Source organism: Elephas maximus, chromosome 9, assembly GCF_024166365.1.
Source record: "Elephas maximus indicus isolate mEleMax1 chromosome 9, mEleMax1 primary haplotype, whole genome shotgun sequence".
In the NCBI taxonomy this organism is placed as follows: domain Eukaryota; kingdom Metazoa; phylum Chordata; class Mammalia; order Proboscidea; family Elephantidae; genus Elephas; species Elephas maximus.
This window is the reverse complement of record NC_064827.1, coordinates 36576010-36590333: the sequence shown is the minus strand read 5'-3', so window position 1 is coordinate 36590333 and position 14324 is coordinate 36576010. Positions and strand designations below refer to the sequence as shown.

Below are 14324 nucleotides of genomic sequence, written 5' to 3'. Positions count from 1 at the left end.
GACGCCAGCGCCTGCCGCCTGAGGCGAGGGAGCTGGGCTTTGGTCGCTCTAGAGACCGTCTGCTTTTCCCTTATGGTTGCAGCGGAGAGATCATGACGGGGAAGAAGTCTTCCCGGGAAAAGCGGCGCAAACGAAGCAGTCAGGAGGCGACCGCAACAGTCGCGGCCCCGGACCTGGTACCCGCTCTCGCCAGCAGCGGTAGTGGAAGCACCAGCGGCTGCGGGAGTACCAGCGGCTGCGGGAGCGTCACCTGCTGTGGGAACACCAGCTTCAGTGGAAGTGTCACCGGCGGTGGGAGCGTCGGCAGCTGCTGGGGTGGGAGCAGCGTGGAGCGCAGCGAGCGCCGGAAGCGAAGGAGCACCGACTCGTCTTCCAGCGTCTCGGGCTCCCTACAGCAGGTGCGTGCGCGCTGCCTCGCCGCTTTCCAGGGTTGCTGCTGCTTCGGAAGAAGGCCGACGACCAGCGCAGTGTGGCGGCGCAATGGGGCGCCCTGCGTAGCTTAGTGTTAGCGCGGCCATCCCAAGGTTCCACCGCGTGCCTGAGGTTCATGGTCCTAAATCCCGGTGACTCCCACACTTCCTTGTCTTGAATTTAAGGTCTTGATCAGCGACCTTCTTGTAACTTTTGGCCCCTTCCATCTCTGCTTTCCTCCGTTTTCACGAAAAGTCTAGGACAGGAAAAAGAAAAAAAAGGACAGGAGCTCATCTTAAATGCCCTTGCGAGCCAAACACGTTACTTCTGCCTTAATCTTCACTTTTAAGGTAGATTGTGATTAACTCTACGTTACAGTTAAAAAAATTGAAGTTCAGAGAGGGTAAGGAACTTTACCCACTGTAACAGAATTCGTTAATAGCGCCTAGATTTGAGTCCAGATATGTGACTATCAAAGCATGTTGTTTATACACCATCCGAGATAACGCATTTTTCCTTAATCGTTTGTTTACAGTATATAAAACAAATGCATGAATACATGAACAAAATTCATACAACAAAAATAAAAGGAAACACGTGAATGTCCCACTTCATGCTTCCCCATCAATAATTTGATATGAAGCCCCTTTTCGTTACTACTTGTGTGTATATACGTTCCTACACATATGTTTTATTGTGATTCCCCACCCCGAATTGAATTGGATAATACCACTGTATTGTTGGGATGAAGGTCTTTCTATATCTGCCCCTTATTTTTTAGTGACTGCGTGGTATTTCATTTTGTCTTTATTGACGAATATTTAGGTTTCCAGCGTTTTGCTATCACAGACGATATGAAAATGAACCCTCTTGTACATGTAGCTTGTGCAAGAATTATTTTAGGATAGAGTTTCAGAAGTGAAATTGCTGGATCAAAAGGTATGTGTTTAAAAAAATTTAGTAGGTAACCAAATTGCTTTCTAAAAGACCATTCACTGATTTATAGCCCAAACAATATATGAGAATTAATTATGTGAGAGTTAGGAGTTGTGGAAGCATAGAAGGCCATTTATTTTTATCTTTTTTTTGTAGCTAGCCACACTATTAGTTACTAGCTTTAAACTGGTTTTCAGAAAAATTTCAGCAGTGAGAATTTTGTCTTGTCTCTTTCAGCATTTATATTGCTTGTTTTTTGTTGTTGTCTGTTTGCGTTGACTAGAACTTGTAGTGTTGAACAATAGCTGTGATAATAGGCGTTTTCTTTTCCCCCATTTCTTAGCATGAACATTTTTAATGTTCCACCAATAATATTTTCCATAGGTTTATGAAAGGTATCTTTGATCAGGTTAAGGAAATTTTCTTCAATTCCTAATTCATTGAGGGTTGTACAGTTTTGTCAGATACTTTTCTGGCATTCTGTTGATATAATCACATAGTTTTTCTCCTTTAAGCTGATGATGTAATCTTATTGATAAATTATTTTATATTGAACTGTGCTTGAAGTGTTGGGATAAACCCTGTTTAGTTTGTTGGTTTGTTTGCTCTCAGCTGGAATTTGGTTGGTGTTATTTTGTTTAGGATTTTCACTTTTGTATCTGTATTCATAAGTTAGATAAGCTTATGGTTTTTAGTTTTGGAGTTAACTTGTCACGTTTTGGTATCAAGATTTTGCTAGCTTCGTGGATATAGTTGGGAAGCTTTGTATTATTTTGTGTGTTTCAGAATAGTTTGTCCTTGTAGATGTGGCAGAACGTATTCATTCTACCATAACTGCTATCTGGTTTTTTTTTTAGGGATAGGTTTTTTTTTTCAAATTTTTTAATAGTTATAGCTCTATTCAATTTTCCCACCTCTTCTAGATTTGATTTTGGATATTAGTATTTTTATTTCAAATAGTTTCAAGTCTCTAGTTCTCTTTATCAGGATGGTGCTAAGTTTGTAAATATTTGCACATGGGACTAAACTCACCTTCAAATGAGAAAAAAGTGTATTTGTTGAAGAAGAAAAAGTTATTCCATATCAGGCATGTAGATAACATCTCAAAGTGCTGAGAACGCGATTGTATCTGTTGTGTGTTGAATTTTGTAACATCTTTATTGCTGTTGTTATTGGCGGCCTTTGAGTCACCGCAACTCATGGAGACCCTTGCACAATGGAGCGAAATGCTGTGTGGTCCTGCGTCATGCACATGAATGGTTGTAGATTAGACTATTGTCATCTGTAGGGTTTTTATTTGCTGATTTTCAGAACTAGATTGCCAGACCTTTCTTCCTAGTCTGCCTTAGTCTGGGAGCTCCACTGAAACCTGTTCAGCATCATAGCAACATGTGAGCCTCCACTGGTGAGCCTCCACTGACAGATGGGTGGTGGCTGCACATGAGGTGCCTTGGCCAGGAATGTTGGGTGGGAATTCTACCATTGAATCACTAATGCCCCCTGTAACAACTTAGATATAATTCACATACCATACAGTTTACTCATTCAAAGTGTATCATGCAAAGTGTATAATTCAGTGGTTCTTGTTATAATCACAGAGTTGTACAACCATCACCACGGTCAATTTTAAAACAATTTTATCACCCCAAAAAGAAGCTATGTGCCTAACCTTTAGCCATCACCTCCAGTCCTCTCTCCTGTCCTTAGGCAATCACTAATCTACTTCCTGTCTCTATAGATAGATAGGTTTCCATGTTCTAGACATTTTATATAAATGGAATCATGTGATATGGGGTCTTTTGTGTTTGGCTTCTTGGACTTAGTATAATGTTTTCAAGGTTCACCATCCTGTAGCCTGTATCCAAGCTTCATTCTTTTTAAGTACTGAATAAAATTCCGTTTTCTGAATATGAAACCAGTAACCAAACCCATTGCTGTCAAGTCGATTCCGACTCATAGTGACCCTGTAGGACAGAGTAGAACTGCCCTATAGGGTTTCCAGGGAGTGGCTGGTGGATTCGAACTGCTGACCTTTTGGTTAGCAGCTGAGCTCTTTAACCACTGGGCCGCCAGGGCTCCCTTCTGAGTACAGCACATTTTGTTTATCCATCATGCATCAGTTGATAGATACTTGGATTGTTTCCAGCTTTGGGATTTTATGAATAATGTTTCTATGAACATTCATGTACAAGTTTTTGTGTTGACAATTGGCTACATTTTTTCTTGAATGTATACTTAGGAGTGGAGTTGCTGGGTTCTATCATAACTCTATATTTAATCTTTTGAGGAACTGCTGAACTGTTTTCCAAAGTGGCTGCACTATTTTATATTCCCACTAGCAGTATATAAGGATTACAATTTCTTCACATCTTCACCAACACCTAGGTGTTTTTTCCATTATAGCCATCCTAGGGGATGTGAAGTAGTATTTTGTAGTGGTTTTAGTTTGTATTTCTCTGGACTAATGATGAGCATTTTTTCTTGTGCTTATTGACCATTTGTATATCTTCTTTGGGGAAATGTATACCCAGATCCTTTGCCCATTTTTGAACTGGATTATTTGTCTTTTTATTTTTGAATTGTCAGGGTTCTTTATATACTCTCGATACAAGTCCTTATCAGATGCATTATTTACAAATATTTTCTCCCATTTTGTGGATTGTCTTTTTACTTTCTTGATAGTGTTTGTTGAAGTACAAAAGTGTTTAAAAGTGTTTAATTTGATGAAGTCCAATTTATTTATTTTTTCTTTTGTTGCTTGTGCTTTTTGTGTCATATCTAAGAAGCCATTGCCTAATCTGAGGTCATGGGTATTTACCCTTGTGTTTTCTTTTAAGAGCTTTGTAGGGGGCCCTGGTGGCACAGTGGTTAAGTGCTTGGCTGCTAAACGAAAGGTCAGCAAGTCAAATCCATCGGCTGCTTCATGGGAGAAAGATATGGCAGTCTGTTAAAAGTTCAGTGCTTATATTTAGATGATCGATCTATTTTGGGTTGATTGTTGTATATGGTGTGAGGAACGGGTCCCGCTTCATTCTATTGCATATGGATATCCACTTGTCTGAACACCATTTGTTGAAAATACTATTCTTTCCCAATTGAGCGGCCTTGGCTCTCTTACAGTAAATTGACCAAAAACATATGGGTTTATTTCTGTGCTGTCAGTTCTGTTCTGTTGATCTTATGCCAATACTGCAAGTTTATACATAAATGTAAAGCTTACACTTAAACATAAGTTTATACTTAAACGCCCAGGCCTTAATTACTGTTGCATTGTAGTTACTTTTAGAAACTGGGAAGCGTGAGTTATCCAACATGGTTCTTTTTCAATATTGTTTTGACTATTTTGGGTCCCTTGAATTTTCATATGAATTTTAGGATTAGTTTGTCAGTTTCTACAAAAAAAAAACCATTGAAATTCAGAGAGGGACTTCATTGAGTCTGTAGACAAATTTGGGGAGTACTGTCATCTTAACAATATTAAATCTTCCAGCCCATGATCATGGGATGTCTTTCGATTCATTTAGGTCCTCTTTAATTTCTTTCAACAATGTTTTGTACTGTGTAAGCTTTGTTCCTTGTTAATTTTATTCCTGGGTATTTTACTGTTTTTGATGCTATTGTAAACAAAGTTATTTTCTTAATTGTCCGTAGCAGTACGAATGTATAGAAATACAATTGATTTTTGTATATTGATCTTGTATCCTATAGCCTTGCTGAACTTTTTGTTAGTTTAGTAGTTTTTTTTTTTTTTTTTTTTAGTGGATTCCTTAGGATTTTATATGCAAGATCATATCTGCATGTATAGTTTTACTTCTTGTTTTTATTTTCTTGCCTAATTGCTTTAGTTAAAACTTCGAGTACGATATTAAATAAAGACATGGGAGGGGACATCCACCTAGCCTTGTTGAGTGCTGTCAAGTTGATTCCAACTCATAGAGACCCCATATGACAGAGTAGAAGTGCCTCGCTAAGGGTTTTCTTGGCTATACAGAACAGATTGGAGAGACCTCAGATTTGATGTAGGGAGTTCAGTCAAGTAAGTTATTTAGACAATCCAGGCAAAAGATGATGGTAGCCTGGACCTGGGTTGTGACAGTAGAGCTGGAGATAGAAGGTAAAATTGCCAAAAATGCGTTGTCGTTCTTGTTGTTGGTAGATGCCGTCGAGTCAGTTCCAACTCATAGCAACCCTGTGCACAACAGAACGAAACACTGCCCAGTCCTGAGCCATCGTTACAATCGTTGTTATGCTTGAGCTCGTTATTGCAGCCACTGCGTCAGTCCACCTCGTTGAGGGTCTTCCTCTTTTCGCTGACCCTGTACTCTGCCAAGCATGATGTCCTTCTCCAGAGACTGATCCCTCCTGACAACATGTCCAAAGTATGCAAGACGCAGTCTCGCCATCCTTCTAAGGAGCACTCCGGCTGTACTTCTTCTAAGACAGATTTGTTTGTTCTTTTGGCAGTACATGGTATATTCAATATTCTTCTCCAACACGACAATTCAAAGCCATCAATTCTTCGGTCTTCTTATTCATTGTCCAACTTTCACATGCATATGATGCAATTGAAAATACCATGGCTTGGGTCAGGCGCACCTTAGTCTTCAAGGTGACATCTTTGCTCTTCAACACTTTAAAGAAGTCCTTTGCAGCAGATTTACCCAGTGCAATGCGTCTTTTGATTTCTTGACTGCTGCTTCCATGGCTATTGATTGTGGATCCAAGTAAAATGAAATCCTTGACAACTTCAGTCTTTTCTCCTTTTATCATGATGTTGCTCATTGGTCCAATTGTGAGGATTTTTGTTTTATGTTGAGGTGCAATCCATACTGAAGGCTGTGGTCTTTGATCTTCATTAGTAAGTGCTTCAAGTCCTCTTCACTTCCGGCAAGCAAGGTCGTGTCATCTGCATAACGCAGGTTGTTAATGAGTTTTCCTCCAATCTTGATGCCCCGTTCTTCTTCATATAGTCCAGCTTCTCAGATTATTTGCTCAGCATACAGATTGAATAGGTATGGTGAAAGAATACAACCCTGACACACACCTTTCCTGACTTTAAACCCCTCGGTATCCCCTCATTCTGTCAGAACAGCTGCCTCTTGATTTACATACAGGTTCTTCATGAGCGCAATGAAGTGTTCTGGAATTCCCATTCTTTGCAATGTTATCCATAATTTGTTATGATCCACACAGTCGAATGCCTTTGCATAGTCAATAAAACACAGATAAACATCCTTCTGGTATTCTCTGCTTTCAGTCAGGATCCATCTGACATCAGGAATGATATCCCTGGTTCCACGTCCTCTTCTGAAACCAGCCTGAATTTCTGGTAGTGTCCTGTTGATATACTGCTACAGCCGGTTTTGAATGATCTTCCGCAGAATTTTGCTTGTGTGTGATAATAACGATATTGTTCTATAATTTCCACATTTGGTTGGATCGCCTTTCTCAGGAATAGGCATAAATATGGATCTCTTCCAATCAGTTGGCCAGAAAGCTGTCTTCCATATTTCTTGGCATAGATGAATGAGCACCTCCAGCACTGCATCTGTTTCTTGAGACATCTCAATTGATATCCCATCAATTCCTGGAGCCTTGTTTTTCGCCAGTGCCTTCGGAGCAGCTTGGACTTCCTCCTTCAGTACCATCAGTTCCTGATCATATGCTACCTCTTGAAATGGTTGACCATCGAGTAATTCTTTTCGGTATAATGACTCTGTGTATTCCTTCCATCTTGTTTTGATGCTTTGTGCATCATTTAATATTTTCCCCATAGAATCCTTCACTATTGCAACTCGAGGCTTGAATTTTTTCTTCGGTTTTTTCGGCTTGAGAAACGCCGAGCATGTTCTTCACTTTTGGTTTTCCATCTCCAGCTCATTGCACATGTCATTATAATACTTTTCTTCTGTATTCTCGAGCTGCCCTTTGAAATCTTCTGTTCAGTTCTTTTACTTCATCAATTCTTCCTTTTGCTTTAGCTGCTCGATGTTCGAAAGCAAGTTTCAGAGTCTCCTCTGACATCCATCTTGGTCTTTTCTTTCTTTCCTGTCTTTTCAATGACCCCTTGCTTTCTTCATGTATGATTTCCTTGATGTCATTCCACAACTCGTTTGGTCTTCGGTCACCAGTGTTCAGTGCGTCAAATCTGTTCTTCAGATGGTCTCTAGATTCAGGTGGGAGGTACTCAAGGTCGTATTTTGGCTCTCGTGGACTTGCTGTGATTTTCTTCAGTTTCAGCTTGAACTTGCATATGAGCAGTTGATGGTCTGTTCTGCGGTCAGCCGGTGGCCTTGTTCTAACTGATGATATTGAGCTGTCCCATCATCTCTTTCCACAGATGTAGTCAACTTGATTTCTTTGTGTTCCATCTGGCGAGGTCCACTTGTATAGTCGCCGTTTATGTTGGTGAAAGAAGGTATGTGCAATGAAGTCGTTGGTCTCGCAAAATTCTATCATTCGATCTCCGGCATTGTTTCTATCACCAAGGCTATATTTTCCAACTACTGATCCTTCTTCTTAGTTTCCAACTTTCGCATTCCAATTGCCAATAATTATTATTAAATGAAATCACTTGGCTATTTTGAGTGTTTAAATTATAACATTCAGTTTTAAAAATGGTAATAGTTCCTGGTGTACAGTGTTACTTTACTGCATAATAGTTGTGATTTGCCGTATTTTTGCTGGTTTCTCTTCCATTTTTTTTAATATGATTTTAGGTAGAGTGATATGCATATATATAAAACTGATGGGTGAGTAACCAGCTGGAGGAATACTTGAATTCTTCAGAAGTCTCAAATTGTAGGAAAGCATTGAATATTGAGTTATGTTTTCATTTGTGTGTCCTAAGATGCTATCACTTCCCTTATATTGGGTTGCTGAGTTGATTGCGGTATGGAGAGTAAAATCAGAGAATACTGTGCAATTAAATAGTCTTTCCTATGGTTTTAGATAATCGATCCAAACAAAGAATTGGAAAACATTTAATGAAGAAGAATTTGTTATGTGAAAATATGTAACATCGTATACATATTTTATATATTTTGAATAGTATTGTTTAATTTTTTTTTAATCTCTCTTAATTTTAGGAAACCAAATATCTTTTGCCATCTTTGGAAAAAGAATTATTCTTGGCAGAGCACAGTGACCTTGAAGAAGGTGGACTGGACCTGACTGTGTCGTTAAAACCAGTTAGTTTCTATATATCAGACAAAAAAGAAATGCTTCAGCAGTGCTTCTGTATCATAGGGGAGAAGAAGTTACAGAAGATGCTTCCTGATGTGTTAAAGGTACTTCATTATTTACAGTGTCAGACTGTGTGCATATATAGGGATACAACCATTTTTGTAGCAGTCATCTTACACAGGCAAGTTATAATTGAATGGTTTCAACTGGACCATGCTAGTTGAAAAGATACAAAAAGGGATTTTGAGAACCATAAATGGCCTTGTATATTTAAAAATTTGCCAAGAAAAAACAGGGCATTTTACTATGTGTAGGCAAGGGTTTTTACTTTAATTGTGCCTAACCGATGGAAATCATTCTGTTGAGTGTAGGCAATAGTAGTAACTAAAATGGAGGAATAACGGATCTTTCTGGTGCTTTAAAAAATAACATAATATAATACTGTATTGCTGTGTAACAATATACAACAATGATTGGTAAGTAATAGTTTGTATTCCATTGAGTTCACAAGTGTTTTTATATACTTATTTCTGAAAATTTATCCCGGGAAAAACATGTCACTGTTATAATTTTATATTTGTGGGAAAAGAGCTTGGATAAGTTAAGCCCAAGATCATATACCTAGAAAGTACAGAGCCAAGACTTGAGTATTTAAACCTTTAAAAGAATTGCCTGGCATAAATAGGCTGTAGTTAAGAATACCCAGGCACTCAACTTACTCTATAATTTAGTCTTTCATATTAAATGATTTTAGGTATACCCACCAAATGTTTATAAAATGTTCACGTGTTAACTGGCAGTTTTTCACATTTCATCTCACAAAAAGATTTATGTGAATTCTGTGTGAGACTTACAATTTGTTCTCTCGTTTAAGATTTTGCTAAGCAGATTTTTTTTTGCATGTGATTGCGGTTTTCTAGTTTACATTGGAGCTATATCATAAATGTGCTTTGTTTTTAATGTTATTTTCCTTAGAACTGTTCAATAGAAGAAATTAAAAAACTATGCCAGGAACAGTTAGAGCTCCTGTCTGAAAAAAAAATCTTGAAGATTCTTGAGGGTAAGTATATGTGTTTGTATATTCTAGTAACTTACATATTCAATAGAAATCCTGAGGTTTTTTTATTTTCTTATTTTGGATATTTAATTTTATTAATATAGGTAATCATTGAAGAGTATTTTTACTGAGAAATATAACTTACATATCAGAATAGGATTTCAAGAATAGATTTCCTGATGTATTGTTTTTTTTTAAAACAAGTGTATAGATAAGTGTATTAGTTTGTATACAGTAGTAAAATGGAACAAAAAATGTTTACTCAAGATATCATAAAAAGTAACTATTAAAAAGGCAAAGATTTCTCTTAAAATAATTTTTTACCTGCTGCTTTATTTTCTTCATAGGTTTTAGTTGCCTTTTGCATACTCTTTCTGTTCTACTCAGACCCAGATTCAGAGTTAGGAGAATTCCTTGCAGTTTGTCAGCATTTATGTCTGCCTGAAGTATGACTCCTCTTTGTAATACCATTTATTACCTCTGGAATTTTCGATATTCAAGCATTTTTGTTTTCTTGAACATTGCAAGGATATTTACATCAGCATCATAAGAGTAGGAACAAAAATGAAGATTTTCAGTTTCTAGAAATAACTTTGTTTTTTAAATGTAAAATGGTTTAATGGAATTTTATAACTCTGGCAATAGCTGTATATATGTGTATATAGCCTATAAATATATATACACACACATTCTTGAGTATCTCTGTACAATGCATTATACGTGTTTGTATATATACATATAATGAATTAAGGGAAGACAATGAGAAATAGCTAACAAGGCATTAAATATATCAACAATTAATATATAAATACAAGCATTTAAAAATGTAATCTTTCAACAGCTATAAAGTTCCTTATCTACATCACTTTTAAAGTTGACACTTTTGGCTGATTGAATCATTTAGACATTTTTTATAAGCATGCTTTTATATAGTTTATTTCATTTATAAGGTGACAATGGTATGGACTCTGATATGGAAGAGGAGGCAGATGATGGCTCTAAGATGGGATCTGATTTAGTCAGTCAGTAAGTTAAAAACTTTCATTTTTATTTTTAAATTTCTTCATTTTTTCTTTGGTGCTTTCTTGCCTCAAGGATATGATTATTGTGTTTTATTTATATAAAATAACTCTGTAGTGTAGAAGGATTGATTCATTGTAATGACCCAGAGCCTTACAATGATAAGTCCTTTTGATAAATGTGAAGATGGAGTTGTTTCAGGATTAATGTGGTTTTCTTGAACTACGACACATAGATATAGGACAACAGGGATGTCAGCCTAAAGCAGATTCATATCTCTCCTTGGAAGCTGGGTATGTTACTCGTGATGCCCACTATTTATTAAGTACATACTAGGTATCAGACACTGTGTTAATAGCTTTGATCACTTTATCTTACTGAATTCTTCTACATATCTATTAATGTTAGTTTATCATAGATCAAACTAGTTAGATAATGTTCATTTATCATAGATAAACTCATTTCACAGATGAGGTAGTAAGATGGTTCATTTTCTGTATGTATATATGATTTGATTTATTGTGGTGAGAAAAAACGCCTAAGGTTTTGAGATGCTGACTAGTCAAGAAAAAACATGCTAATTTGTTTTTTCCTAAATTTTTCTGCCCTAACCACTGCTCATCAAATTTTTACCCACTAATTTTAGCATCTATTGATGATTCTCATCTGGAAAACTTACTTTGGTGATTTCCAAAGACTGATTTTTATCCCCCTTTGCAAAGCTAGGCATTTTTCTTAAAGAGTAAGAAAAGATTTGTGCTACAGGAACATGTAATAGCACAAATAGATTAGTCGAGGCAGTAGAATAAATAAGTACCACATATTTAACTTGAAATCTTGAGTACTTTTCCATTTTGATGGCCAGAATGCTATTGGGTAGGTATCACTGAAAAAGGACAATTTTATTTCATGTTATAACTCCAGAGAGCATCAAATTCTCTCTCTGTAGTGAAGCATTTGGAAGCTCACCCTATGGCTTGGCTGCCTCATAACCAACAGACTTTACATCATCACATGCATCATATCTGGGAATGCCATGGGGTGATTGATGCTTAACTGTAGAGTAGGAAATGTACATATTTCTAAAAGGTCTTACTATTGCCTTTTAAAGTACGTAGCTTTAAATGAAAGAGCCCTGGTGGCACAGTGGTTAAGCACTCAGCTGCTAATTTAAAGGTCACACTTCGATCCCACCAGCTGCTCTGTGGGAGAAAGATGTGGCAGTCAGCTTCTGTAAAGTTTACAGCCTTGGAAACCTTATGGGGCAGTTCTCCTCGGTTCTACGGGGTTGCTAGGAGTCAGAATCTATTTGACAGTGATGGGTTTTACTTTAAATGGCTTATACAGTATATTAATATAGTTAAGCCTGTTTAAGCATTTATAAGATTTGTCAGCTTTTAGTACTTTTAAGTTCCCTAAACTATCTAAAGTGATCATTTTGCTTCTTGATATTAGTTATAGAGAATCCGGGATTGAAATTCTGCTTGATTACATTTGTTTTCCCTTTGTTCAAATCTGTTTTCCCCCCATCTTTTGGGGTATTGTCAAGGTTAAGTGCTTTATTCACACCTGAACACTAGCTGTCTTTTCTACACTTAGAAGCCATTCAATTATAGATAGCCAATTACAGTAGAAATGTAATTCTTTTAATAAATTACAAGAAAATAAAGCATTTGACTTCTGAATTATCCTAATGAAAAAAAATTGATCAAATTGAAAGTGATTGTTAAGAAGAACCCACTTTTACAATGTGATTATAAGGCAGGTCACATTAACTTTTTAAGGTAATATGTGAGTAGGTTGAATAATCACAAACATTACAACAATTATCATAACAGCTACTTGTGGAGCCAGTAAGTACCAGATCATTGAGACTCTCTTGAATTATTTTAGAATATAGGCTTTTTTTAAATTGTACTTTAGATGAAGGTTTACAAAACAAACTAGTTTCTTATTAAACAGTTAATACACATATTGTTTTGTGACATTGATTGCCAACCCCATGACATGTCAACATTCTTCTTGACCTTGAGTCCCCAGTTACTAGCTTTCCTGCCCCCTCTTGCCTTCTCATCCTTGTCCCTGGGCTGGTGTACCCATTTAGTCTTGTTTTGTTTTATGGGCCTGTCTAATCTTTGGTTCAAGGGTCAACCTTAGGAGTGATTTCAGTACTGAGTTAAAAGGGTGTCCAGGGGCCATACTCTTGGGGTTTCTTCAGTCTCTGTCAGACCAGTAAGCCTGGTCTTTTCTTTTTTGTGTGAGTTAGAATTTTGTTCTACATTTTTTTCCACCTCTGCCTGGGACCCTCTATTGTGATCCCTGTCAGAGCAGTCAGTGGTGGTAGCAAGGCACCATCTAGTTGTGCTGAACTCAGTCTGGTGGAGGGCATGGTAGTTGTGGTCTTTGGTTTTCTTCTTTCTCCCTTGCTCCTGAGGGGGTGGGACCATTGGAGTATCTTAGATGGCTGCTTACAAGCTTTTAAGACCCCAGATGCTACTCACTAAAGTAGGGTTTAGAACATTTTCTTTACAAACTATGTCCCCCGAGACCATGGTCCCCAGTCCTCAGCCCATTAATTTGGTCCCTCAGGGAGTTTGGATATGTCTATGAAGCTTCTGTGACCTTGCCTTGGTCAAGTTGTGCTAACTTCCCCCGTACTGTGTACTATCTTACCCTTTACCGAAGGGAATGGAAGCTTTTAAAATCAAATTTCTGAACTACAACATGCTAGATAAATAATACTACTGATAGCTAACACTTTCTGAGCATTGTATTATAGACAATGTTCTAAGCAGTTTGTATGCATTCATTCACACATTGTGTTCATGTAGCAACTTTGTGAGTTAAGTGATACTGTCACACTATTTTACATATACCAGCAATGTACAATTGGAAATTAAAATAAAAAAATTCCGTTATAGTAACACCTAAAAAAATTTAATACTTAAGTAGAAATCTAAAAAAAAAGTACAAAGTGTTTGCAAGAAACTGTAAAAAATGTTGAAGGAAAATCAGAGATGACCTAAATAAATGTAGAGACATACTGTGTTCATGGATTGGAGGACTGAAATAGTTAAGATTTTATTTGTTTTCAGATTGACCTATAGATTTAATGTAATTCCAGTCAAAATTCCAGCAGGATTCTATGTAGAAACGTGCTAATTTAAAAATTCATGAGGAAAGGCAAAACAAACAATAGGTAAAATGATTTTGAAAAAAAAATAATTACACTACCCGTATTAAAGAGCTATAGGTGCTAACCAAACAGTCGGCAGTTTGAATCTACCAGGTACTCCTTGGAAACCTTTAGGGTCACTATGAGTTGGCATCGACTCGATGGCAATGGATTTGATTTTGGTTTTTATAAAGCTATAGTAATCAAGATAGTACGGTATTGGCGTAGGGATAAACACATCGATTAATGAAATAGAAAGGAGTTTAAAAATAAACATGCACAAATATGGCCATTTGGTTTTTGACTATGGAGAAAGAGTAGTCTTTTAACAAATGGCATTGGAACAACTAGACATCTGTATGCAAAGAAATGAACCTCATTCAAAATCTCACACTTTATACAAATATTAACTCAAAATTGATCATAGATCTAAATGTAAAATATAAAACTATAATATTTGTAAAAGAAAACAGGAGAAAATCTTCATGATTTGGAGATTAGGCTTGTAATTCTTAAGTTTGACACCAAGAGCATGACCCA

At 37.0% G+C, this 14324-nt stretch overlaps 1 protein-coding gene across 1 annotated transcript in view; it reads left to right on the top strand.

The window, feature by feature from the left end:
* The window catches only part of CAAP1 (caspase activity and apoptosis inhibitor 1), a 40731-nt gene continuing 26407 nt past the window's right edge, over positions 1–14324 (top strand). Inside the window, exons 1-4 of the mRNA XM_049895996.1 lie at positions 1–398; positions 8436–8636; positions 9508–9592; positions 10540–10615. Coding sequence (XP_049751953.1) covers positions 93–398; positions 8436–8636; positions 9508–9592; positions 10540–10615 — 668 coding nt within the window. The 5' untranslated portion in view covers positions 1–92. The remainder of the gene's footprint in view (positions 399–8435; positions 8637–9507; positions 9593–10539; positions 10616–14324) is intronic.